Consider the following 24,628-nt stretch of genomic DNA (forward strand, 5'->3'; position numbering starts at 1 on the left):
TACATACATACATACATACATACATACATAGATTTTATTTGGTGAACAGCCAAATGATGTAGGTTAGCCACTGGTTTAGGTTAGAATACAACATATATATTTCCAAATACATACCATAAAAATACAGAAAATTCTTAAAAACTGAGAAAATAAGAAAATCCTACAAAATACCACAACTCAATTAAATTCCTGGGTCACTGGAAAATGATATGTGCGGAGTGTGTATATGTGTGTGTGCTCATGTGTGTGTTGTATCAGTGAAAAAAAAATAGAAGCAATTTGATAGTATACATCATAATTTTTTTTATTTTACCTGATGGTAAGTTGGCCTTTCTTTTTCTAGCTGTATGAAGGAAATCAAGTATCACTTTATAATTTTCTAGAGTCAATTTCGTTGTTGGTAATACTGTTCCTGAATTATATAGTGAGAACATATTAGGATCACATGATCGGAAACTGCCAGGAGGAAAATATCATTAAAAATATATATAAACAAAATTGATTTCAATCTGTCAAATACAATCTACTTTAATTTTTTAAATTATTGTGGGTTAGAGCTTCCAAATTTTGGATCATAACATATTCTTACACTTAACCAAAGCCAAACAATTTCCCATTAAATTTTAAAATTATACAATGTAACTTTGCTCTTAGGAATTTTAACGTCAATATCTATTTCCCTGAAAGGGCCTTCAAAAATGGGAATGATGATCTATATTCATTCTAAGGGCTCTGAAACAATAATTTATGTCAATTTAACCTGATTAAAACACAACTCAATGAAGATACCTACTATATAAAGCAATGTGTCCACAATCAATGTTACTTCTTTTATAAATTAAGGTCTAAGCAATAAATAATCCTCCACCAAAAATAAACAAATGCAAAAATATATGCATACATAAATATTGAGTATGTTTTAATGGTTTTAGTAAAATTGAATTTAGCACCAAGTTACACTGATACAAATTTGGTCATTGTCTAATTGCTGTGCTATGAAGTAATCATGTCTGAATGGTCATGTATGATTGAAATTTCAGAGAATTCTTCTCAGTGTTCAGAGGACAGTTAGGAAGCCCATCTGATCTGAATCATTCTCCTCTCATGGCTTCATGAATGGGTTACTTTGCCAAAAGCCTTCCCAGTTGGCCAGGCAATCTAACTACTTCTTAAATGCAAATCTGGTCTAGCCTGCATAGGAAAGGGAACTATCTGGAGACATTTTAATGGAGGTTCAATCTGGTAATGATTTAACCAAAATTCTAATGAAATCAGAAACTCCTACCAAGTTTACCATGGATTTCACCTGCATATTTTATCACTGGATTATTGAAATAAATACCTCTTAATTTGTAACCCTGTTACAGTCTTTCCTTCCTCCAATCCATTTGATACGTTGCTGTCAGAGAAATTTTTTATCATTGCCCTGCTCAAAAACCCTTAATAATCCACCACTGTATATAAATTAAAGTTTAGATTTAGTAGTTAAGACCCCCCAAGATCTGCTATGAATATTCTTTTATTTTTTTAATTATTTCACACTATTCCTTTTTATTTACCCTATATTCTGGTCAGACCATTTCAGGTTCTCATCCTGTGTTTCCTACCTGGGCTCTAACTCATGTGCTTCCAACCACCTAGAATACCTCTTCCCCTATCTGCACATTTCTAAATCTTTCCTATTTATCAAGAACCAAGCCAAGTGGCCCTTCCCCATGAAATCTTTCCTGTGAGTTTCATTCAGAAAAAAGCCTTTTCTCCATGAACAAAGAAGACTTTGTGTATACTTCACCTTATACCATTATTTACAGTTGTTCATTAACACCTGTGATCCACCCTGTGAAACTCTATCTTGTATGTCCTGCTCATCTTTTCATGCTCACTTTGTCTACCTCAGGAACTTGTATCTAACAGGAGCTCAGCTGTATGTTTTTCTTAATGAAAGACTCTATTCCCCTTTTTAATGATTACATAGTAGTTCACATTATGTATTTATTTCTATTTTATCTCCCATAACACTTTAGCCAAGGACACTCAAGAGCTCAACAGTGTCTTCTGAATTAATGATACAAAGTGTACATTGTATGAGAAAATACAATTTATGTTTATAGAGGCTTAAAATATACCTCAAAATGAAACAGCTTTGTCTAATACCCAATAACTATAGCTAATACACAATATTAAATTTCTCTTGAAATGACACTATCTCCTTCACAGACATCTATACTAACAAACATATTCAAGATATGTGCAGATTAGTACTTCCTAAGTGCTTATATCCAGCACCTGTTTGGGGAAGATTCTGAGACAAGAAATTAAGTAATGTATCAATGATCAGTAAAGAAAGAAGCACTCTGTAAACCTTTTTAAGTTATTATCAACTTTGGATCCCTGAACATAACAAACAAAATCCATGCTCATGCTAAAAAAGTATCATTCACTGATAATATTCTATACCTGACCACTGGATGTGAAGGGCCAAATTTCATCTTTGTACGCTCCCCCAGCTTCGTTAAAAGAAGGTTGAAGTGTGCACTTGCCAGATACAGGTTCATCTGAGCTCTCCAGGGCATCTCCTCCAGAAATATTTGATGTAACCTCTTCCTTTTCACAAAATTTAGTATTATAGGATTCAAGTTATCCACCAGGAATCGATAAGCAAGTTTTCTAACATCAGTTCTCTTATTTCTGCCAAAGAGAAACAGGTTTTGAAATTACATAAGCTTCCAGATATTTGATAACAAACAATGATTCCAATTTGTATAAAATACACCAAGAATTCACTTGACTGCCCTTATGCAAATGTTTCTGGCTTATTCATCATTTCCTTGGCACTAAGAATGTTAAATAGGGCAGTAGAGAAGCCATGAAGATAAGCAGTAAGGACAAAGACACTATGTATTGCCTTCCATTCTCTATAATGTCTGTGTCCTAAGCTCCAATCGGACAGCTTTTCTTTTCCATAAACAAAAGGCCACTGAGATCAGACAATGGAATTATAAAATAATGTTCACATTCATCCCCTTACTTCAATATTAAACAAGAAAATCATTTCTCTGTATTGTTCCTTAAGGAAAAAAAGCAATGGAGCAAAGTTTTTCCAACATTAGTTAGACTAGAGCAGAAATAAAATATCAATCAACTATAAATGAAATAATTTCATAAATCCATATTCAAGGAAGGAGTCAAGATGGTGGAGAAGTAGCAGGCTGAAGCAACATCAGATAGCAGGAGATCAGCTAGATAGCTTAGCAAACCATTCCAAACACCTACAAATCCAACAGGAGATCAAAGAGAAAAAGAGCAGCAACTCTAGAAACAGAAAATCCACCACTTTCTGAAAGGTAGGACTGGTGGAGAAGTGAATCCAAAGCAACAGGAAGATAGACTGCTGGGGGAGGGGCCGGCTCCTGGCAAGAAGTGGAGCAATGGAGCACAAAATCAGAACTTTTAAAAATCTGCTCCACTGAGGGACATCACTCCAGAGGCTAAACCAGGGTGAAGCCCACGCAGGGACAGCGTGGTCTCAGGTCCCACAGGGTCATTGAAGGATCGGGACTGTCTGAGTGTCACAGAGCTCACAAGTATTAGAGTGCGGAAGCCAGCTACCAAGAGGGAGCCAAAGATTGAGCTCTCAACTCAGGGTTACCTTAAATTGTGATCAGTGGCACAGGCCACTGCTCTGTGAGCAGGGACCCCAAAAGATCTGGGGACACCCCCTTGGAAGAGCACAGGGATCTGTGGGGTTTGGAGACTCCAAGCGGGGCTGTATGCCAGAGACAGATACCCTTCGTCAAAGGCCGGGTGAGCTCGGAGTGCAGCTGGAGACCAGGGAGATGGGAGTGATTGAGCGATTTTTTCCAAGGGCGCACTTAGGAGTGGGGCCCCGAGCTCTGGGCTCCTCCGGGCCGGAGATTGGGAGGCTGCCATTTTCATTCCCATCCTCTGGAACTCTACAGAAAGTGTTCAGGGAACAAAAGCTCCCAAAAGTGATCATGAGCAGATTACTTAGCCCGGCCCCTGGTAAGTGTGGTGCAATTCAACCTCGGGCAAAGACACTTGAGAATCACTACAACAGGTCCCTCCACAAGAAGATCAGCAAGAAATTCAGCCATGACCAAGTTTACTTACCAAGGAGAACAGCAGAATTCCAGAGGAAGAGAAAGCAAAGCATGGAATTCATGGCTTTCTCCCCATGATTCTTTAGCCTTGCAAAGTTAATTAATTTTTTTAATTTTATATTTTTTCTTCAGCTAATTTTTTTTTTACTTTTACCCTTTCCTCTTTTAACATTTTTAACTAGGTGATCTTAACAATAACTTTCAAAAAAAATCTTTTTTGAACTTATTATAGTAATATTTTATCCTTCATTGTATCTAACTTTATTTTTTGTATACATAGGGTTATTTCTTCTAAAAAAAATTTCAGATACAACTTCTAATAGATCAAATTATACCCTAAATCTAGCACAGGGCTTTGTTCTAGTCTCCAGCCTGAGCAAATTCTCTCCACTTTCTTTTTCTTTATTCTCCCAACCAACTTATCTTATCAACTCCTTTTTTAGAAATTAAAAAAAAAAAAATTTCATCTTTATTGTAATATCCCATCCCTTCATCATGTTTGCCCTTATATATGTTTTTCATTCTTTAAAATTGGGGGAGGTAGTTTCTTCTAAGAGACCAAAATATTCACAAAATTAAGTGGGTGACCCTGTTCTATTCACCAGTCTAATATATAAATGTTCTTTTTTATACTTCTTTTAAATTTTTTTTTTCTCTGAAGTTCTTTTCACCCCTTTTCTTCCCCCCATGATTTGGGGTCTCTTCTAATTTGGTTAAAGCACATTTTCCTGTGGTTTTTGCCACCTTTTTAGTATTTTATTTGCTCCCTCATATATTCTTATCTGGATAAAATGACAAGGCAGGAAAACTCACCACAAAAAAAAAAAAAAAAAAAAAAAAGGAACAAGAGGCAGTACCGCAGGCCAGGGACCTAATCAATATGGACATTGGTAATGAGCCAGATCTAGAATTCAGAATAACGATTCTGAAGGTGCTAGCTGAACTCGAAAAAGGCTTGGAAGATATTAGAGAAACACTTTCTGGAGAAATAAAAGAACTAAAATTTAACCAAGTTGAAATCAAAAAAGCTATTAATGAGGTACAATAGAAAATGGAGGCTCTTACTGCTAGGATAAATGAGGCAGAAGAGAGAATTAGTGATATAGAAGACCTAATGACAGAAAATAAAGAAGCTAAGCAAAAAAGAAACAAACAACTAGTGGACCATGAGGGGAGAATTCAAGAGATAAGTGATACCATAAGACAAAACAACATTAGAATAATTGGGATTCCAGAAGAAACAGAAAGAAAAAGGGAAGCAGAAGATATATTTTGGGGAATTATTGTAGAGAATTTCCCTAATACGGCAAAGGGAACAAGCATCAAAATCCAGGAGGCACAAAGAATCCACATCAAAATCAATAAGAATAGGTCCACACCCTGTCATCTAACAGTAAAATTTACAAGTCTTAATGACAAAGAGAAAATCCTAAAATCAGCCCGGGACAAGAAGTCTGTAACATAAAAGGGTAAAAATAGTAGATTGGCAACAGACTTACCCACAGAGACCTGGCAGACAAGAAAGAACTGGCATGATATATTCAGAGCATTAGACAAGAAAAACATGCAGCTAAGAATACTATATCCAGCTAGGCTATTATTCAACACAGAAGGAGAGATAAAAAGCTTCCAGGACAAACAAACACTAAAAGAATTTGTAAATACCAAACAGGCTCTACAGGAAATATTGAAAGGGGTCCTCTAAGCAAAGAGAGAGCCTAAAAGTAGTAGATCAGAAAGGAACAGAGACAATATACAGTACTAGACACCTTACAGGCAATACAATGGCACTAAATTCATATCTTTCAATAGTTACCCTGAATGTAAATGGGCTAAATGCCCAATCAAAAGACAGAGGGTATCAGAATGGATAAAAAAAACAAAACCCATCAATATGGTCTCTACAAGAAACTCATTTTAGAGCCAAAGACATCTCCAGATTTAAAGTGAGGGGGTGGAAAACTATTTACCATGCTAATGGACATCAAAAGAAAGCTGGGGTGGCAATCCTTATATAGATCAATTAGATTTTAAGCCAAAGACTATAATAAGAGATGAGGCAGGACACTATATCATACTCAAAGGGTCTGTCCAACAAGAAGACCTAACAATTTTAATTATCTATGCCCCTAACATGGGAGCAGCCAACTATGTAAAACAATTAATAACAAAATCAAAGCAATATATCAACAATAATACAATAATAGTAGGGGACTTTAAGAACCCCCTCACTGAAATGGACAGATCATCCAAGCAAAAGATCAACAAGGAAATAAAGGCCTTAAATGACACTCTGGACCAGATGGACATCACAGATATATTCAGAACATTCCATCCCAAAGCAACAGAATACACATTCTTCCCTACTGCACATGGAACATTCTCTAGGATAGATCACATCCTGGGTCACAAATCAGGTCTCAACCAGTACGCAAAGATTGGGATCACTCCCTGCATATTTTCAGACCACAATGCTCTGAAACTAGAACTCACACAAGAGGAAAGGTGGAAAGAACTCAAATACATGGAGGCTAAAGAGCATCCTACTAAAGAATGAATGGGTCAACCAGCAAATTAAAGATGAATTGAAAAAATTCATGGAGACAAATGATAATGGAAACACAACTGTTCAAAATCTGTGGGACACAGCAAAGGCAGTCCTGAGAGGAAAATATACAGCGGTACAAGCCTTTCTTAAGAAACTAGAAAGGTCTCAAAGACACAACCTAAACCTACACCTAAAGGAGCTAGAGAAAGAACAGCAAAGAAAGCCTAAACCCAGGAGGAGAAAAAATAATAAAGATCAGAGCAGAAATCAGTGAAACAGAAACCAAAAGAACAGTAGAAGAAATAAACGAAACTAGGAGGTGGTTCTTTAAAAGAATTAATAAGATTGATAAACCCCTGGCCAGACTTATAAAAAAGAAAAGAGAAAGGACCCAAATTAATAAAATCATGAATGAAAGAAGAGAGATCACAACCAACACCAACGAAATAAAATCATCTTAAGAACATATTATGAGCAACTATACACCAGCAAATTTGACAATCTGGGAACAATGGTTGCATTCCTAGAGACATATAAACTACCAAAATGGAACCAGGAAGAAATAGAGAACTTAACAGAACCATAACCAGTAAGGATATTGAAGCAGTCATCAAAATATCTCCCAACAAACAAGAGCCCAGGGACAAATGGCTTCCCAGAGGAATTCTACCAAACATTTAAAGAAGAATTAATACCTATTTTTCTGAAACTGTTCTAAAAAATAGAAATGGAAGGAGAACTTCCAAACTCATTTTATGAGGCCAGCATTACCGTAATCCCAAAACCAGACAAAGACTCCATCAAAAAGGAGCATTACAGACCAATATCCTTGATGAACACAGATGCAAATATTTTCACCAAAATACTAGCCAATAGGATCCAACAGTACATTAAAAGGATTATTCACCATGACCAAGTGGGATTTACTCCAGGGCTGCAAGGTTGGTTCAACATCTGCAAATCAATCAATGTGATACAATACATTAATAAAAGAAAGAACAAGAACCATATGATACTCTCTCTCAATAGATGCTGAAAAAACATTTGACAAAGTAAAGCATCCTTTCATGATCAAAACTTTGCAAAGTATAGGGGTAGAGGATACATACCTCAATATCATCAAAGCCATCTATGAAAAATCCACCGCAGATATCATTCTCAATGGAGAAAAACTGAGAGCTTTTCCCCTAAGGTCAGGAACATGGCAAGGATGTCCATTATCACCACTGCTATTCAACATAGTGCTAGAAGTCCTAGCCTCAGCTATCAGACAACAAAAAGAAATTAAAGGCATCCAAATCAGCAAAGAAGAAGTCAAACTATCACTCTTTGCAGATGATATGATATTATGTGTGGAAAACCCAAAAGAATCCACCCCAAATCTTCTAGAACTTGTACAGGAATTCAGTAAAGTGTCAGGATATAGAATCAAAACACAGAAATCAGTTGCATTTCTTTACACCAGCAACAAGACAGAAGAAAGAGAAATTAAGGAGTCAATCACGTTTACAACTGCACCCCAATCCATAAGATACCTAGGCATAAACCTAACCAAAAAGGCAAAGAATCTATACTCAGAATACTATAAAGTACTCATGAAAGAAATTGAGGAAGGCACAAAGAAATGGAAAAATGTTCCATGCTCATGGATTGGAAGAATAAATATTGTAAAAATGTCTATGCTACATACAGCAGTCTACACATTTAATGCAATCCCTATCAAAATCCCATTCATTTTTTTCAAAGAAATGGAACAAATAATCCTAAAATTTATATGGAACCAGAAAAGACCTTGAATAGCCAGAGGAATATTGAAAAAGAAAGCCAAAGTGGTAGCATCACAATTCCAGACTTCAAGATCTATTACAAAGCTGTCATCATCAAGACAGTATGGTACTGGCACAAAAACAGACACATAGATCAATGGAACAGAATAGAACCCAGAATTGGACCCTCAACTCTTTGTCAACTAATCTTCGGCAAAGCAGGAAAGAATGTTCAGTGGAAACAAGACAGTCCTTGAACAAATGGTGTTGGAAACATTGGACAGCAACATGCAGAAGAATGAAACTGGACCATTTCCTTACACCACACACAAAAATAGACTCAAAATTGATGAAAGACCTCAGTATGAGACAGGAATCCATCAAAATCCTTGAGGAGAACACAGATAGCAACCTCTTCAACCTCAGCCACAGCAACTTCTTCCTAGAAACATCACCCACAGCAAGGAAGCAAGGCCAAAACTGAACTACTAGGACTTCATCAAGATCAAAAGCTTTTGCACAGCAAAGGAAACAGTCAACAAAACCAAAAGACAACTGACAGAATGGGAGAAGATATTTGCAAATGAAATATCAGATAAAGGGCTAGTATCTAAAATCTATAAAGAACTTACCAAACTCAACAACGAAAGAACAAATAAACCAATCCAGAAATGGGCAAAAGACATGGACAGACATTTCTGCAAAGAAGACATCCAGTTGGCCAACAGACACATGAATGCTCCACATCACTCACCATCAGGGAAATACAAATCAAAACCACAGTGAGATACCACCCTACACCAGTCGGAATGGCTAAAATTAATAAGTCAGGAAATGACAGATGCTGAAAGAATGTGGAGAAAGGGGAACCCTCCTACACTGTTGGTGGGAATGGAAGCTGGTGCAACCACTCTGGAAAACAGCATGGAGGTTCCTCAAAAAGTTGAAAACAGAGCTACCCTATGACCTAGCAACTGCACTACTGGTATTTACCCTAAAGATGCAAACATAGTGATCCTAAGGGGCACATGCACCTGAATGTTTATAGCAGCAATGTCCACAAAAGCCAAACTATGGAAAGAAGATTAATTATCAAGAGATGAATTGATAAAGAAGATGTGGTCTATATATACAATGGAATACTATGCAGTCATCAAAAGAAATGAAATCTTGCCATTTGCGACAACATGGATGGAACTAGTGGGTATTGTGCTTAGTGAAATAAGTCAATCGGAGAAAGACAACTATCATATGATCTCCCTGATATGAGGGAGTTGAGAGGCAGCGTGTGGGGTTTGGGGGGTAGGAAAAGAATAAATGAAACAAGATGGGATCAGGAAGGAGACAAACCATAAGAGATTCTTAATCTCACAAAACAAACTGAGGGTTGCCGCAGGGAGGGTGGTAGGCAGAGGGTGGTGGGGTTATGGACATTAGGGAGGGTATTTGCTATGGTGAGCGCCGTGAAGTGTCTAAACCTGGCAATTCACAGACCTGTACACCTGGAGCTAATAATACAATTAAAAAAAATCCATATTCAATATGCTCTGAAAAAAACTAGTATTTTAAAATTTAGCTAGTAGTTCATATCTTAAGTGTAGCATAAATTCAATTTGTTTAAAATTATTTCTATCGAAATTATTTCCATCAAAGTCATCCAACTATTTTTATAGTTGTGTAGTTGTTTACATGGCATGATATATTTCTTCGAAGTACCTCTCTCCTTTTTTTTTAATGTGGACATTGCTACTGTCTCATTGGTCAGCACCATTGTGTCTGATTTATATTGGAGAAAGGAAAAAGAATCTCAATTGGTAAGTGAGAGTATCTTGCTCATTTAATAGATAATATGTCTAAATCTGACACAACACACACACACACACACACACACACACACACACACACACGAAAAGGAAAGGAAGGTGGATGGAAAGTCAAGTATCCCCAAAAGGTCCAGGAGAGTTTGACAGCACTAGCCACATCTTTCCTCACTGAAGGTGAGAGTCCAGGGAGAGCAGTGACAGAGGAGAGCCTTCTTCTATGTATCTTGTCAAGATAGTAACAGACTCCAGGGGGTCTGGAAGGGAGCAAGAGCCAGCCCAAAGGGTAGAGAATGCTGCTTCTTTTACCTGAGTAGTTCCTACTGTGCAGGGTACTCCATGAGTAGCTCTGTCTCTATGAGCCACAGATGTGAGCAGACCCAGCAGCCAGAGAGGAAACTCAGGAGGGACAGTCAACATAAATAAATGCTCAGTGATACGGAACCATAAGAAGAAGAAGATAGAAACATGAATTAGGAAAATATTAAGGAATCCAGACATTATCATCTGTATATTCTAGCTTAAACAAGTAAGTTAATATATTGACCTTAATGGAAACAGGATTCTTACAATTATAAAAAAAAATTACAATTAGGGAAAGAGAAAACATTAGAAAGTATCTTGTGGTATGGAACTGAAAATGGATGTATCTGTACATCCATTACAAATGGATGTACATACATCCAATACAAATGGATATATTGTACCTTACAATTTTAAATAGATACATAGATCTATTTAGATGGACATAGATATTTCCTAGTATTGCCTATTGAAAGGACCTAGAAGCAAAGAAATCTCAGTAGTCTCCAGACCTTAGATTCCAAATACTACTTCCACTAAAAGGAATCAACTGTTTCCAGGGCCAGGACAGGGAAGGTACAAGATGAACATCTTGAGGTAATAGGAAGAAGCTCAAAAAAAAAGATGGTGACATATCAAAAAGACTAAGGAGCTAGGCTGAAAGGGCTCCTAATGGCCAAATCTGGAAAAATTTGAGACTCAAATAATAATGTTGATTTGATAAAGGATATCTACAAAAAAAAAAAAACTACCACAAATATAATTCTTAATGATAAAATGTTGAAAGCCTGAAAGCTTTTTCTCTGAAATGGGAATCAGACAAAGATATCCACTAACATCATTTCTTTCAGCACTGAAATAGCAGGCTTAGCAAGAACAAAAATAAGAAAAAGGAAGTACAGAAGGGGAAATACAAGGATTGAAAATTAAGAAGTAAAACAGCTGTCTATCATAAATAATATGATTGTATATTTATAAAATCCAAAATAACCTAGAGTTAAGGTATTAGAATTAATCAGCAAATTTATTAAGCCCATGGAAGACAAAGTCAATATACAAAAAATAGCTCTATTTCTACATACCAGCAATAAACAATTACAAACTAAATTCTAAAGAGATAGTTCTAGTAACTTAAAAAATACCTAGGAATTAAAGCAAAGATGTGCAATACCTACTCACAGAAAATAGAAATTATAAGGATAATTTTAAATTACGTAGAACTAAATGAGAATAAAAACACTGCTATATACTAAGAATTGTAAGTTATAGTTAAAATAGTGATAAGAAACATTTTAGACTTCAATGTTTTCTGATTCAGAAAAATTCCAACCAAATTTCCAACAAGTTTTTTGTATTTCTAAATTATCACATAATTTCTACTTTTCCCCATGAATTATTTCTAAATGTCTATTTAAGACTTTCAAATGTATAGGATCTTTATGGTTCTATCTTTTCAAAAATTGGTCTCTACTGTAATCGATTACAGTAAAATGTGGTTTGTATGAATCCAATGTTTGAAATTTTTTGAGATTTGCCTTATAGTCAATACTATAAATGTTCTATGTGCTTTAAAAAATAAATGCTTTTTTAAAAAATCCTCTAAAAAATAGGCATTTTCTAGTTGTTGGCTATTCAAGACATTTTTCCTCCGAAATTTAGAACCAGCTTGCCCATGTCCATCAAGATAATCCTAAAATTAAATGAGGTAAGCATCCTACAACTGTGCAGACTCCTAGTGAAATATCTGTTCATGTTTTTTTATCATTTTTTTTACAATTTTAAGTGTCTTTTGCTCATTTTCTAATTGGACAGTTTGTTTTTATTATTCTTTTGAATTTTGAGAGATCTTTATTTATTCCAGATATAAGGTCTTTCTTGGAGATGTGGTTTGCAAATACTTCCCAGTATGTAGCTTATGTTTTCATAGGTTCTTTGACAGAGCAAAAGTTTTAAATTTTGATGAGGCCTGAGGTTGTATGGTAAGCATATGTTTAATTTTATAAGAAATCCCACAGTCTTTTCCAGAGTGGCTGCATCTTTTCACATTCCCACCAGCACTGTATGCATGACCCAGTTTTAGCCTTACCACTATTTTTTATTTTATCCATTAAAGTAAGTTTTAGTGATACCTTGTGGCTTTAATTTGGGTTTCTCTAATGGCTAATGATACTGAACATCTTTTTATGTGTTTATTTGCTATCTGTATATAAGCAAAACTTTCAATATCTCTTTACAATATGACCATCCACACAGAAAACTTGTATCTATGAATAAATTATCAAGCCTATAGAAGATTGAATTGTTTACAAAACAATTAAGTTCTTATACAAAAGAATAGAAGCATTCAAAAATGTAATTTTAAAACACCATTACATTAATACCAAAAAGCACTTATTTGATGCAGCTAATGAAAGATATATAACATCTTTAAAAGTATAACTACATCATATAAAGTATCATAAAAATTTATTGAAAGACATAAGTATATGGTCTGTATACTAATAGAAAGAATCAATACTTGGGGGAGGGCTTCTAAAACCAATTATACAGTCAATTATATCTCTGTCAAAATCATGAGTTTTTTGTGTTACCTGATGAAATACTCTGTGGAAGTATTCCAAAATACTCTGTAGAAGAATATCCAAGATTTATGTGAACATGGTGAAGAGACTTATTCTATCAGATAACAAGAATCAATTTAATGCCAGAGTAAGTGTGATGGTATGATTCTGAACCACAAAAAGATTAAACAGAAAAGAGATCTCAAAACTATACATATGAAAATTTGCTAAATGACAAAATGACAGTGGAGAATAAACAACTTGATAAATGCCTAATAATGACTACTTGGTAAATGGGGCTAGCCAGCGGGGTACCTATAACAAAACTACAAGAGATGGGGAGGGGGACTCTTCTTCTCACAATTCAAAGAAATAAAATACAGTTAGATGAAACTCCTAAATCTGGGCACGTGGGTGTCTCAGTCAGTTAAGCAACTGCCTTCAGCTCTTCAGCTCAACTAATGATCTCGGGGTCTAGGATTGAGCCCCACATCAGGCTCTGCTCAGTCTCTCTCCTCCATCCCTCCCCACTGCTTGTGCACTCTCTTTCTCTCTCTCAAATAAATAAATAAAATCTTAAAAAGAAAAATAAACTCCTAAATGTGAAAATCTAAAATTTAAATTCACAAAAATACCTTTACTATCTTGTTCAAATACAACAAAGAGAAATGGTAAAACATTTTGTTTCACTAACAATTATAACTTTTGATTAAGAAAGAAAATCTTTAAAATATGAATAGATGAGTCACAAACTGGGAAAAGCAATAGTATTCAAACTTCTAAAAATACATGAGAAAACAAGTTTTAAAATGTACAAAGGTTTTAAACAAGCAGCGCTGAGAACAGAAAAACACTAGGATCTAATAAAAACATGAAAAGATGCCTAACCTCATTAGTAATCAAATAAATAAAAATTAAAATAATAATGACATAAAATTTCACAACTCCATAGTCCATAAAAATTCAAAAATTTGATATCACTATCAAGTGTTGGTAAAGATGTTGAAAATGGAAACTTGACACAAGACTAACAGAAATTTAAGAGCAACTTAGCTATAACTAGTAATTTGAAAAATGTTCATATCTACATAATATGTTCACATCTACATGACTACACTCTCAGTCAATGAGAGATGAAGAATACAATAAATGAGATTAGAAACAGGTTTGATGAGGGGGCCTGGGTGGCTCAGTAGATTAAGCCTCTGCCTTCAGCTCAGGTCATGATCCCAGGATGCTGGGATCAAGCCCCGCATCAGGCTCTCTGCTCAGCAAGGAACCTGCTTCCCCCACCCTCTGACTGCCTCTCTACCTACTTGTGATCTCTCTCTCTCTGTCAAATAAATAAATAAAATCTTTTTAAAAAATCCTATTTTAAAAAAAAAGTTTTGATGCAATGAACAGTAGGCTGGGGGGGGGGGGGGAAGAGGAATGAATTAGTGACCTAGAAGACAAAATAATGAAATACAATGAAGCTGAACAAAAGAGAGAAAGATGAATTATGCAACACAAGAATAAATTTAGGGAACTCAGTGACTCCATCACATGTAATAACATTCATATCATAGAAGTCTCAGAAGAAGAGAAAGAAAGGCTGGCAGCAGATTTAGTTCAAGAAAAGGCTGGCAGCAGATTTAGTTCAAGAAATAACAGCAGAAAACTTCCCTAATCTGAGGAAGGAAACAGACCTCCAGGTCCAGGAGGCACAGAGAACCCCCAACAAAATCAACAAAAGCAGGCCGACACCAAGACATATTGTAATTGAATTTGCAGAGTATAGTAATAAAGAAAAAAAAACCTTAAAAGCAGCAAGATAAAAGAAGTCGTGAACTTACACAGGAAAACCCATAAGGCTACCTGGAAATTTCTCAAAAGAAATTTGGCAAGCTAGAAGGGAGTGACATGATATATGCAAACTGCTGAATGAGAAAAATCTGCTCCCAAGAATACTCTATCCAGCAAGGCTACCATTCAGATTAGAAGGAGAAATCGTTTCCCAGACAAATGAAAACTAAAAGAGTTCATGACCTGCAAGAAATATTAAAGGGAACTCTTTTGAGTGAAAAGGAGAGTCCAAAAGTGGCAAAAACAAGCTAGGATCAGAGAAAGCCTCCAGAAATGACAAAAAAGTAATAAAATGGCAATAACTCTAGATCTATCAATAATTACTTTGCATGTACATGGACTGAACAAGACACATCTATATGCTAGCCATAAAAGACTCATCTGAGATCTAAAGACATATGCAGATTGAAAGTGAGGGGGTGAAGAAACATTTATCATGCAATTGAATGCCAAAAGAAAGTCAGAGTAGCAATACTTATCTCAGAAAATTAGACTTTCTGTTCTTGTATTATTTTTATCCTGCTTTGGTATTTCGGGTAGTACTGGCCTCATGCAATGATTCTGAATGTGTTCCCTCTATTCCATTATTTGTAAAATTTTGATAAAGTTTGTCATTAATTATTTTTCTTAAATGCTTGGTAGATTCACCAATGAAACAAGGTGATCTAGAGCTTTTCTGTGCTGGGAGATTTTTATTCCTAATTCAACTTTAATTCTTGTTATTGGTCTAAGAAGATGTTCTACTTCAAGATTCATGATTAAATCTTGATAACTTGTTTGTTTTTAGGATTATCTGGGTTTTTTCCTAAATTATCTGATTTGTTAATATATAATTGTTTCTAGTAATCTGTTACCATACTATGTATTTTTGTGGTTATCTGTTCTATTTTTTTCTCTTCCATTTCTTATTTTGCTTTGTTTTTTGGTTTTGTTTTGTTCTTTTTTAGATTTTTTTTATTTATTTGACACAGAGATAGAGATCACAAGTAGGCAGAGAGGCAGTAAGAAAGAGAGGGGGAAGCAGGCTCAGCGCTGAGCAGAGAGCCTGATGCAGGGCTCGATCCCAGGACCCTAAGATCATGACCTGAGCCAAAGGCAGAGAGGCTTAACCCTCTGAGCCACCCAGGTGCCCCCCCTTATTTTGCTTTTTGAGACTGAGGCTTCTCTCTTTTTCCTAAGTTGATGTAATTAGAGCATTGTCAATTTCGAGGTTTTTTGTTTTTTGTTTTTGGGTCTTTTTTGGAAAAACTGGTCATTACTTTCAATATTATGTTATTGCTTATTCTGGTCTCTATTTTATTTATTTCTCATTTTTCTTTGTTATTTTCTTCCTCTACTAAATTTCAGCCAAGTTTCTTCTTTTTCTAATTCTTTGTGGTATAATATTGTATATTTGAACTTGTTTTCTTAATATAAGCATTTATAACATAAAAAATTATAATTTAAATAAAGAAAATGAATAAACAGATAGTAGGCAAATGCAAAGTGAGAGTGGCTCTATTAATATGTACATGTTGCTCTTAAAATTGAAATCATTAAACAGATAAAGACATTCTATGTATATAATAAAGATAAGATATATATAAGAATATTTAAGGATTATAAGTTCATACTCATAAAAATAGAAGCTGAACATTTACCATGGTAAGTTTTATGGTTTCAGTTCTTTTGGACAAGAACTTAAGGACCACAAATAATGCAAAGTAATTTATGAACTGGTCTTTTAACCACCCTATCAAAACTACTCCTGCCATCACTTCCACCAAGGCCAGTTAATCTATAACATATCATCCTGTTCACTTAGTTTACAAAATGTACCAAAATTTTAAACTGTCTTGTTTATTTGTCTGTTTACTTATTTATTGTGCTCCTGTCATTAGTATGTAAGTTCCCCAAGGGCAGTGATCTTATCTATTTAGTCCACCATTATATCCCTCATTCTGAAAATAATGCCAATGACACAGTAACATTTACTGAATTAATTAATCAGTTAATACCTTTCATGTTCCACCATTTCAGAAACAGATGGATTTTTGGAAAAAAATTCTCTTAGAGTTTCATTTCTTTTACTTCTTCTCCTTGGCAACAGTTCTGCAGTCTTAATATGAGAGATGACAAAAATGTTACAAATTAAAGCTAAACTCTAAACACAATACTATAATTTACTCATACTCTAATGCTTATCTCTTGACATTGAAATACAGTGATTTCTTTATACCGCTCAATTAAAATTACTATCAAAAGAAACAAAAAAATATGATTATAAAAATAACCATGTGATAACTTAAGAATTATAATGTACTGGGACACCTGGGTGGCCTAGTCAGTTAAGTGTCCAACTCTTGACTTGGGTTCAGATTATGATCTCAAAGTTGTTAAGATCAAGCCCCCATGTCAGGCTCCAAGTGTAGCCTGCTTAAGTAAGATTCTCTCTCTCCCTCTGCTCCTCCTCCCTCCCACTTACACACACATGCCAGCGCTCTCTTTTTCTCTTTCTCTCAAAAAAAAAGGAAAGAAAAAGAATTATAATGTTCTATATAATAATAAAATTATTCGTTGATATTTCCTAATTTCATATTATAATAAATTATACTGTAGCTAATCATCTTTAGATATGTGAATCTCTTATTTCATTAACTTAAAATTCAAAACTCATAAGAAACTTACTCTTCCAATTTCCATTACTGCAGCTTTAAACTTCTTAAAAGATTTGGTTGTCTTTTTACATAGAACATTATCCTTATATTTCATTTTTCTTATTCCAAGTAGGGACTCATTCCTCCTGATATAAAAATACAAAGTCAGTTAAAAGGATCTGTAAGAATTTGCAAAACTATACCAAAACAATAAATCTTTAATGAATGTTGTCACTGAAATTATAAAAGAAGGATATCTAAAATTGTTTGTGTCTCATGCATAAATTAGATTGTGATATTCCTGAACATCAAGGAATAGCTGGCCTCTTGAAAGAACAAAATGTAAATCATACCACAAGATGTGATGAGAGCTGATGTGTGACATAGGAAAAACAGAACTGGATTGAAAATAAAACAACATGAACATATCCCTTCAAAACAGAAAAGATAATTATGTAAGAGTGACCTTGGACAAGCTATCTTGCTTGCAACAGATTTTAGTCTCTTTGGTTCCATAATGTCCAGGCTCCTAGCCACTATTGCTTTCTGGATACCAACAGGTCCTAAGCATTTTATCTGACTATAAAAACTTTTCTCTTCCCCTAATCATTTATTGAAGTTCTTAGTCTCATTTTTTCAATCTGCCATGGACCCCTATGATAATTCTTCAAATACTGTTAAATCTCTTATTATCCCTCCTTCTACTCATACTTACTTTCCCTGCAACTTATATATTTTCTAAAAATTATATTTCTTTGAGTAAGTATTTGCCAATTTCAGCAAAATCCTGCTATAATTGGGGTGCCCGGGTGGTTCAGCTGGTTAAGTGGCTAGGAGCCTGGACAAGTCAGTTAAACAACCAACTCTCAGTTTGGGCTCAGGTCATGATCTCAGGGTCCTGGGATTGAGCACCAAGTCAGCACAGAGTCAAATTGTCCCTCTCTCTCCTTCCCATTCTTTCCTCCACACGCATTCTCATTCTCAAGTAAATAAATAAAATCTTAAAAAAAAAAAAAAACAAACACCTATCACATGATAACTGAGATCCAAAACTTTAAAGGGAATAAAATGTAGGGTCACATCAATAGAAGGCTAATGAAATGACTGGGTGAGTTGGGATAGCTAGTTACATGGGGTTCCAAATCTATCTTAGTCTTCAATTTTGATGATGATCATCCTGGATCCTGTGGTTGGTTAGGACTCCAGAGCAGCTGCAGCAATTCCAAGTGTCCCCCAGCTAATTAGCATTCATTTCGGCAAATGTTTAGTCTGCCTGAACTAAGAAGCTTAGACCAACAACCACGGGGAGATGGGGATCCACCTTACGCAACTTGCACTTTGATAACTGGTTGCCTGCCATTTCCTAAGCAGGTTGGTCTCTTCCCTACCTCCTGAATCTCCCAACCCCCAGAAAGCTTGAGCTGGTTGCTGTTATTGCAGAAAGAGATGCAAAGGAGAGGAGGTCACAAATAAACACTTACCATCCTGCTCTCTTCTCAACATTCACTTCCATGCTCTGAAGAACTTTCACGCCTTAAACAATTAAACTCCTCCACTTCTCAACCTCTTCACAGAATGCTTCCTCCTAGCTTTTTATTTTGTTTATGGCATGTTATTAAAAATGGTATTTTAAAATTTCTATGTAGTCAATGCTATTGATCTTTGATTTCATGGCTTATTCTTTGTATTGATTACTTATATTACTACCTGTTTCTAACATGAAACTTGGATCTCAATAGCTGTCTACTTATTATTTCACAAACAGAACTCTGTTATACGTTATCTGGTAATACAAATCTCTTCTGATTTTTCATTTTTTGAATTTTTTTTATTATTCTACACAATTCCATAAAGCTAACATGATTGGAATTACATTAAATCAACAAATTAATTTGAAGATAATAGAAATTACAGTAGTTCATCTGCCCATCAAGAAATGCACTATATCCCCATTATCCAAGTCATTTTAAAAAATATCTCTTAGTAAAAATGTTTGATCTTCTTTTATTAGCCTAAGTCCCCTCACAAATCCTGATAAATTTAATCCCATGCTTCATAGAAATGGGATCTTCTTTCCGTTATACTTTCTAGTTGATACCGGAAAGCTATTGGTTTTGTAGCTAGCTAGAATCCTATGGAGTTCTATTATTATTTCTGATAGTTTTCAGTTAATTACCTTAAGTTTAAAAAATAATTATTTGCAAATACCAATAATTTTTTCTCCCTTTCAGAGTATTTCACTGTGGAATTCATTTGATAAACATTTTTGAGACCCTATTATGCGATAATCACATGAATTCTAATCCTAATTTCTATTTCTTATTTTAATGCATAGGCAAGAATTTTCAGAACAATATTAGGTGATAGAGGGAATAATAAGTTTCCTTCTTATAAAGCTTATTTTAAGAGAAACTATTCTTCTAATCCTAATTTGCCAAGAATGGTTGTTGAATTTCACCAAATGACTTTTTAGCATCTCTCATAGGCTCCTTTGACTGCCAGTAATAATTGCATTTACAGATTTTCTACTATATTTATATTAATAATAAGATCTATATTTTCAACACTGAATTTATAAGCTATTTTATGAATTTTTGTTTTTATATACTGCTAAGACTGATTCATAATTTTCTATTTTTTAAATTCTTTTTATAAACCTGTTATCAGAGACTCCTGTGATAAATTTACTACGAAATTTTATACCCACATGTTGAAGTAGCTTTATATAAAGTAAAACTTATTTGTTCCTTTAAATTATGAAAGAACTAGCCTAACAAAAAAATCTGAGTCACTCAAATTCTTTTTAATACTTCAGTCAATTTTTATAATTTAAATTTTTCCAGATGATCATCACTTTCCATGAGAAATTTCAAATTCATTCATATTAAATTGTAAATGCTATTATCTAATGTTTGTTTAAACCCTTCCAAATTTAGAATTATTACTTCTTTGGATTACTTGTATTTCACTTTTTCTTATTATGGTGGCTGGAAATTCACCTAATTTATTAATATCTTCAAAGATCTAGCTCTAGCAGCTATCAATTAAATTTTTTTTTTTCTTAAGAGAGGGAGGTGGGGGTGCAGAAGGAAAGGAAGAGAGAAATATTTTCAAACAGACATGGAACCATATGAGAGTTCAATCTTAGAGCTGAGACCATGACCTGAGCTGAAGTCAAGGGTCCAGTGCTTAATAACCAATTGAGCCTCCCAATTGTTGGGCTGGCGGAAAGGGCTACTTAAGATGGCGAAAGTTCCCGCCACCAGACCTGAACTCGGACAGGTGAACAAAGACCCAAGATGGCAAAAGTTCCCGCCATCAGACCTGAACTCGGACAGGAGAACAAAGACCCAAACAGGAATCTGAGACCCCTGCCCCGGGCTCCTGTGAACCAATGGGACCCCGACGAGCAGGCGAGATATCCAAATAAGGGAAACTTGCCAAAAGACCCCTGAGCCCCCCCCCCCCCCCCCCCCCCCCAAGACCCCTTAAAAGCCCCCTCCTCCCTGCCCTGGGCGCGACTTCCCCACTCTGGCTTTCCAGAGTTGCGGAACCTCGCCTGAGGGTGCCCACCTCCTCCCGGTGCAACTTTCTTGGCTCCCCTTCACCTAGGCCCTGAAACTTCACCGGAGAGAACCTTTAACAAACCTTGCCTTACACCCACTTCACCTGGTGTTGTGTTTATCTCATTGGAAAAACTTTACACCAAGTGTGCCTTCAATTATATGACTTTAAAACCAACTTCTAATTGTTTAATTTCAATTTGTATTTTCATTTTCTGTTTTCTGCTTTCTTATATCTATTTTATTTTTCTAATTGCTTGAGCTCAATAAAAATTCATTTTATTTTTCTTACTTAGTAATAGAGGCTTCTAAAGCTAAGAATTTCTAATTGCTGTTTTGAGCACATTTGATACTAACTTTTCTCATCATCATTACTTTCAAAAGTCTCTACACTTTTGGTTAGATTTCTTTTTTGATCCAATAATTATATATACGACAGTAATGTATTTTGTTATGAAATTTCAGTTTTATTATACTGTAAGAGAATGTGGTCTTTACAAATTTTAGTCTAGGTTTTCTACTGAGCCCTATTTTGCAACTTAAATATTACTTTTTTAAAAATTTAATGAGTGCATTAAAGGATGTTTAGTCTCAATTATTTGTGTATATATATGAAATTAGTCTTGTTAAATATATATATTTTCTGTGTCCTTTTGTTCTTTTTAAAGCAGCATGTTAAACTCTCTCGATCCTATTATAACTCTCTCGATCCTATTATATTTTGTGAAATCAGTTATTTCAGGACTTATTTCCATATACATTGATTTTTTTGTTATGTAAAACATGAAAATTCATGAAATATCTTCATTGTGATTTATAAGCATTATTGGTAGAATCACCCACTTTGAATATGAAAAGGCAGAACTGAAAATAAGTAATAAAGAGATCATTCTTTAAATGTTACCAGGACAACTGGTAAACTGGGGAACCTAAAGTTTAACCTAAATCCCCATACCAAAATAAATTCCATATGGATTAAAACATTAAATATAAATTGTGAAACCATAAAATTGGAAGAGAATACAGCTGCACATTTGCCTGTTGCAGAGTATTTTCTTTGTGCAACAATATGTTAAGCATACAAACATAAAAAGAAAATAGATATTCCTATCAATGTAGAAATCAAGGTGCTCCATCTGTTCCTCCTCTATATTCCCTGGACTTGGAGCAGAGCATCTTAAAACATCGGCTCAGCCTTGCAAACTGAAATCATTACCTTTGTTTTGAACTCAGTCATACTGCTCAATCTCTAACCTTGAGTCCTTTGTTATACCACTGGTCAATACTGCTAAGCCACTCACTCTGCTTTTCTCTTTCAAAGTATCTATTATTCTTAGGTTGGACCTCCACAGTCAGCCCTCTAAATTACACAGCAAACCAAAAGTATTTTCTGTTTCTCTTTGGAATTAAGAATGTGATTCACAGCTTCCAAACTTCTAACCTCAGCTACAATCTTTTTAATTTAATAGCACTTTCTGATTAATTCTGGGAATACTATAACCTGTTTCATTTAATAAAAGCAACTTCCTCCTTTATCATTTGAGAATATGAAGTACATATATTCCAAGCTTTAGTTATAATAAATGAGGGGCCTGTTTTAGGAAGAATTTTTTCTATCTGTTTTTTTGAGAATGTTTCTCTTTTGCTGCCATTGTTTACATAGACCTCTTGTTATTGATGTTTCTTTTTTACTAAAATGAGAGAGAGGTCTATGCCCAATGGTGAAGCAAAAGCCCAGTCCTTGGAAGAAAATGTTTGTTTTTTGTTTGTTTGTTTGTTTCTTATTTATTTACATACACAGACACAAATCCTCACTCTCTCTTTGGTGGCTCTTTACCCGCCCCCACCAGGTGTATACCCCATCTTCTTTTTCATCCATCTTATATATCTTAAAGTGACAATGTTACCTATCTTTTAAAGTTATAAATAGTAATAAAATAAATATTACAAATACCTTTTCAAGAAGTCATAAACAGGATTTGTTATCTCCACCATAAGATGAAATTTTTCATCATTCATACATTTTAGCATAACTTGTGTAAAGAATTCTAGGAATCTAGGTCTCTGCTTAAATTTCATAACTGTGAAAAAAAGAAGTGTAACAGTAAATGTGGCAAGAACTCTTGTCTAAGATCAAATAATCCTTTATAGTCTATATTTCATTTATTTTTCCAAATATCTCAGTGTTGAGAAATAGTTCATTAAAGTTGCCTCTACTATATGACAAGTTAGGGGAATAAATTGATGATAATTATCAGAATTACTAGTTACCCTAACTTTTTTAACTTTGAGTTAAACAGTAACATTGCTATTTCTTCACAGCTGAACTTAAAGATCACTCACATTTTTCAATTCCCTAGTTTTCACAAGCTTAATAATATCATTTACTACCAAAATAAGTAAGGTTCTATCTTTCTAGACTTTAAATCATATTACTTATAGTCAATATTCTACATTATTCTGAATGGGTAAGAACCTACTTAACTTCTAGGCAAGAGATTAGAAAGGTAAAAGCTTTCAGACAACCACAGAACCCACAGAATAAATTATCTTCAGTAGAAAATTGAATGAACAACATATATACATTTAGGTTACCTACCTTCTTTCACAGCACCTTTGACTGACCAGTTTAAAACAACAGGATAAAGAAATATAGGGTCCTCTGCTCCTGAGAGTTCAGTTGTAACATCTAAGGTTTAAAAAATTAGTAAGTTGTACGTTCCATTTAGCACGAATGACCAAAAATGAAAATTCTTTGGAAGGAATAAAAAATAGGAAAATGCTCAAATATTCATTTTAAATTATGTGCCTTCAAAATGTCAGCTATATCATTATATTTTGGAGTTTAAAAACTCCAGTGATCTCAATTATTTTCATATTTTCCCCCCAAAAAACCAAGGAGTCCACCACCAAATAGGTGAATAGTGTCCAAGGAATGAGTCTCTCATATTCAATAGCTGTCGTATATCAGTAAATCCCAGACTTCAAAATATACCAATTATATTAACTTCATGTTTTCAAAATTACCTTTAAAAGACAGTAAAGTATAGATAATGAAAAGTACAGCTACTGGAGCCAGGTTGTCTGGGTTCAAATTCTAACACTGATACTTTTTAGTTATAAGACCTAGGGAAGTTACTCAAAATCTCTCTGCCTCAGTTTCTTTACTTTAAAATGAGGATAATAGTACTTCCCCCATATGGTTCTTATATAAGAGCTGGATGTATACGTATAAAACATTTAACATGTTCCTGGCACACAGAAAGCACAGTATAAGACTATTATTTTTATTACTGTCTTGTTATTAAATCTATTATTTAGCTAGTAACATTATACTGTACTACTTAGTTTGTATGGATAATATGAAAATAATTCACATTTCTAAAACACTTTACATTTTGGGGCACGTGGATGGCTCAGCTAAGCATCCGCCTTCAGCTCAGGTCACAATCTTGGGGTCTTGGG

At 34.7% G+C, this 24,628-nt stretch overlaps 1 protein-coding gene across 1 annotated transcript in view; it reads right to left on the bottom strand.

The window, feature by feature from the left end:
• CFAP54 (cilia and flagella associated protein 54) overlaps positions 1-24,628 on the bottom strand; it is a 302,579-nt gene that overhangs the window by 151,584 nt on the left and 126,367 nt on the right. Inside the window, exons 29-34 of the mRNA XM_059402309.1 lie at positions 23,763-23,852; positions 23,118-23,244; positions 17,632-17,746; positions 16,962-17,062; positions 2,458-2,688; positions 314-456 (exon numbers count right to left, since the gene is read on the bottom strand). Coding sequence (XP_059258292.1) covers positions 314-456; positions 2,458-2,688; positions 16,962-17,062; positions 17,632-17,746; positions 23,118-23,244; positions 23,763-23,852 — 807 coding nt within the window. The remainder of the gene's footprint in view (positions 1-313; positions 457-2,457; positions 2,689-16,961; positions 17,063-17,631; positions 17,747-23,117; positions 23,245-23,762; positions 23,853-24,628) is intronic.

The sequence above is a fragment of the Mustela nigripes genome, chromosome 6 (genome assembly GCF_022355385.1).
Source record: "Mustela nigripes isolate SB6536 chromosome 6, MUSNIG.SB6536, whole genome shotgun sequence".
Lineage (NCBI taxonomy): Eukaryota > Metazoa > Chordata > Mammalia > Carnivora > Mustelidae > Mustela > Mustela nigripes.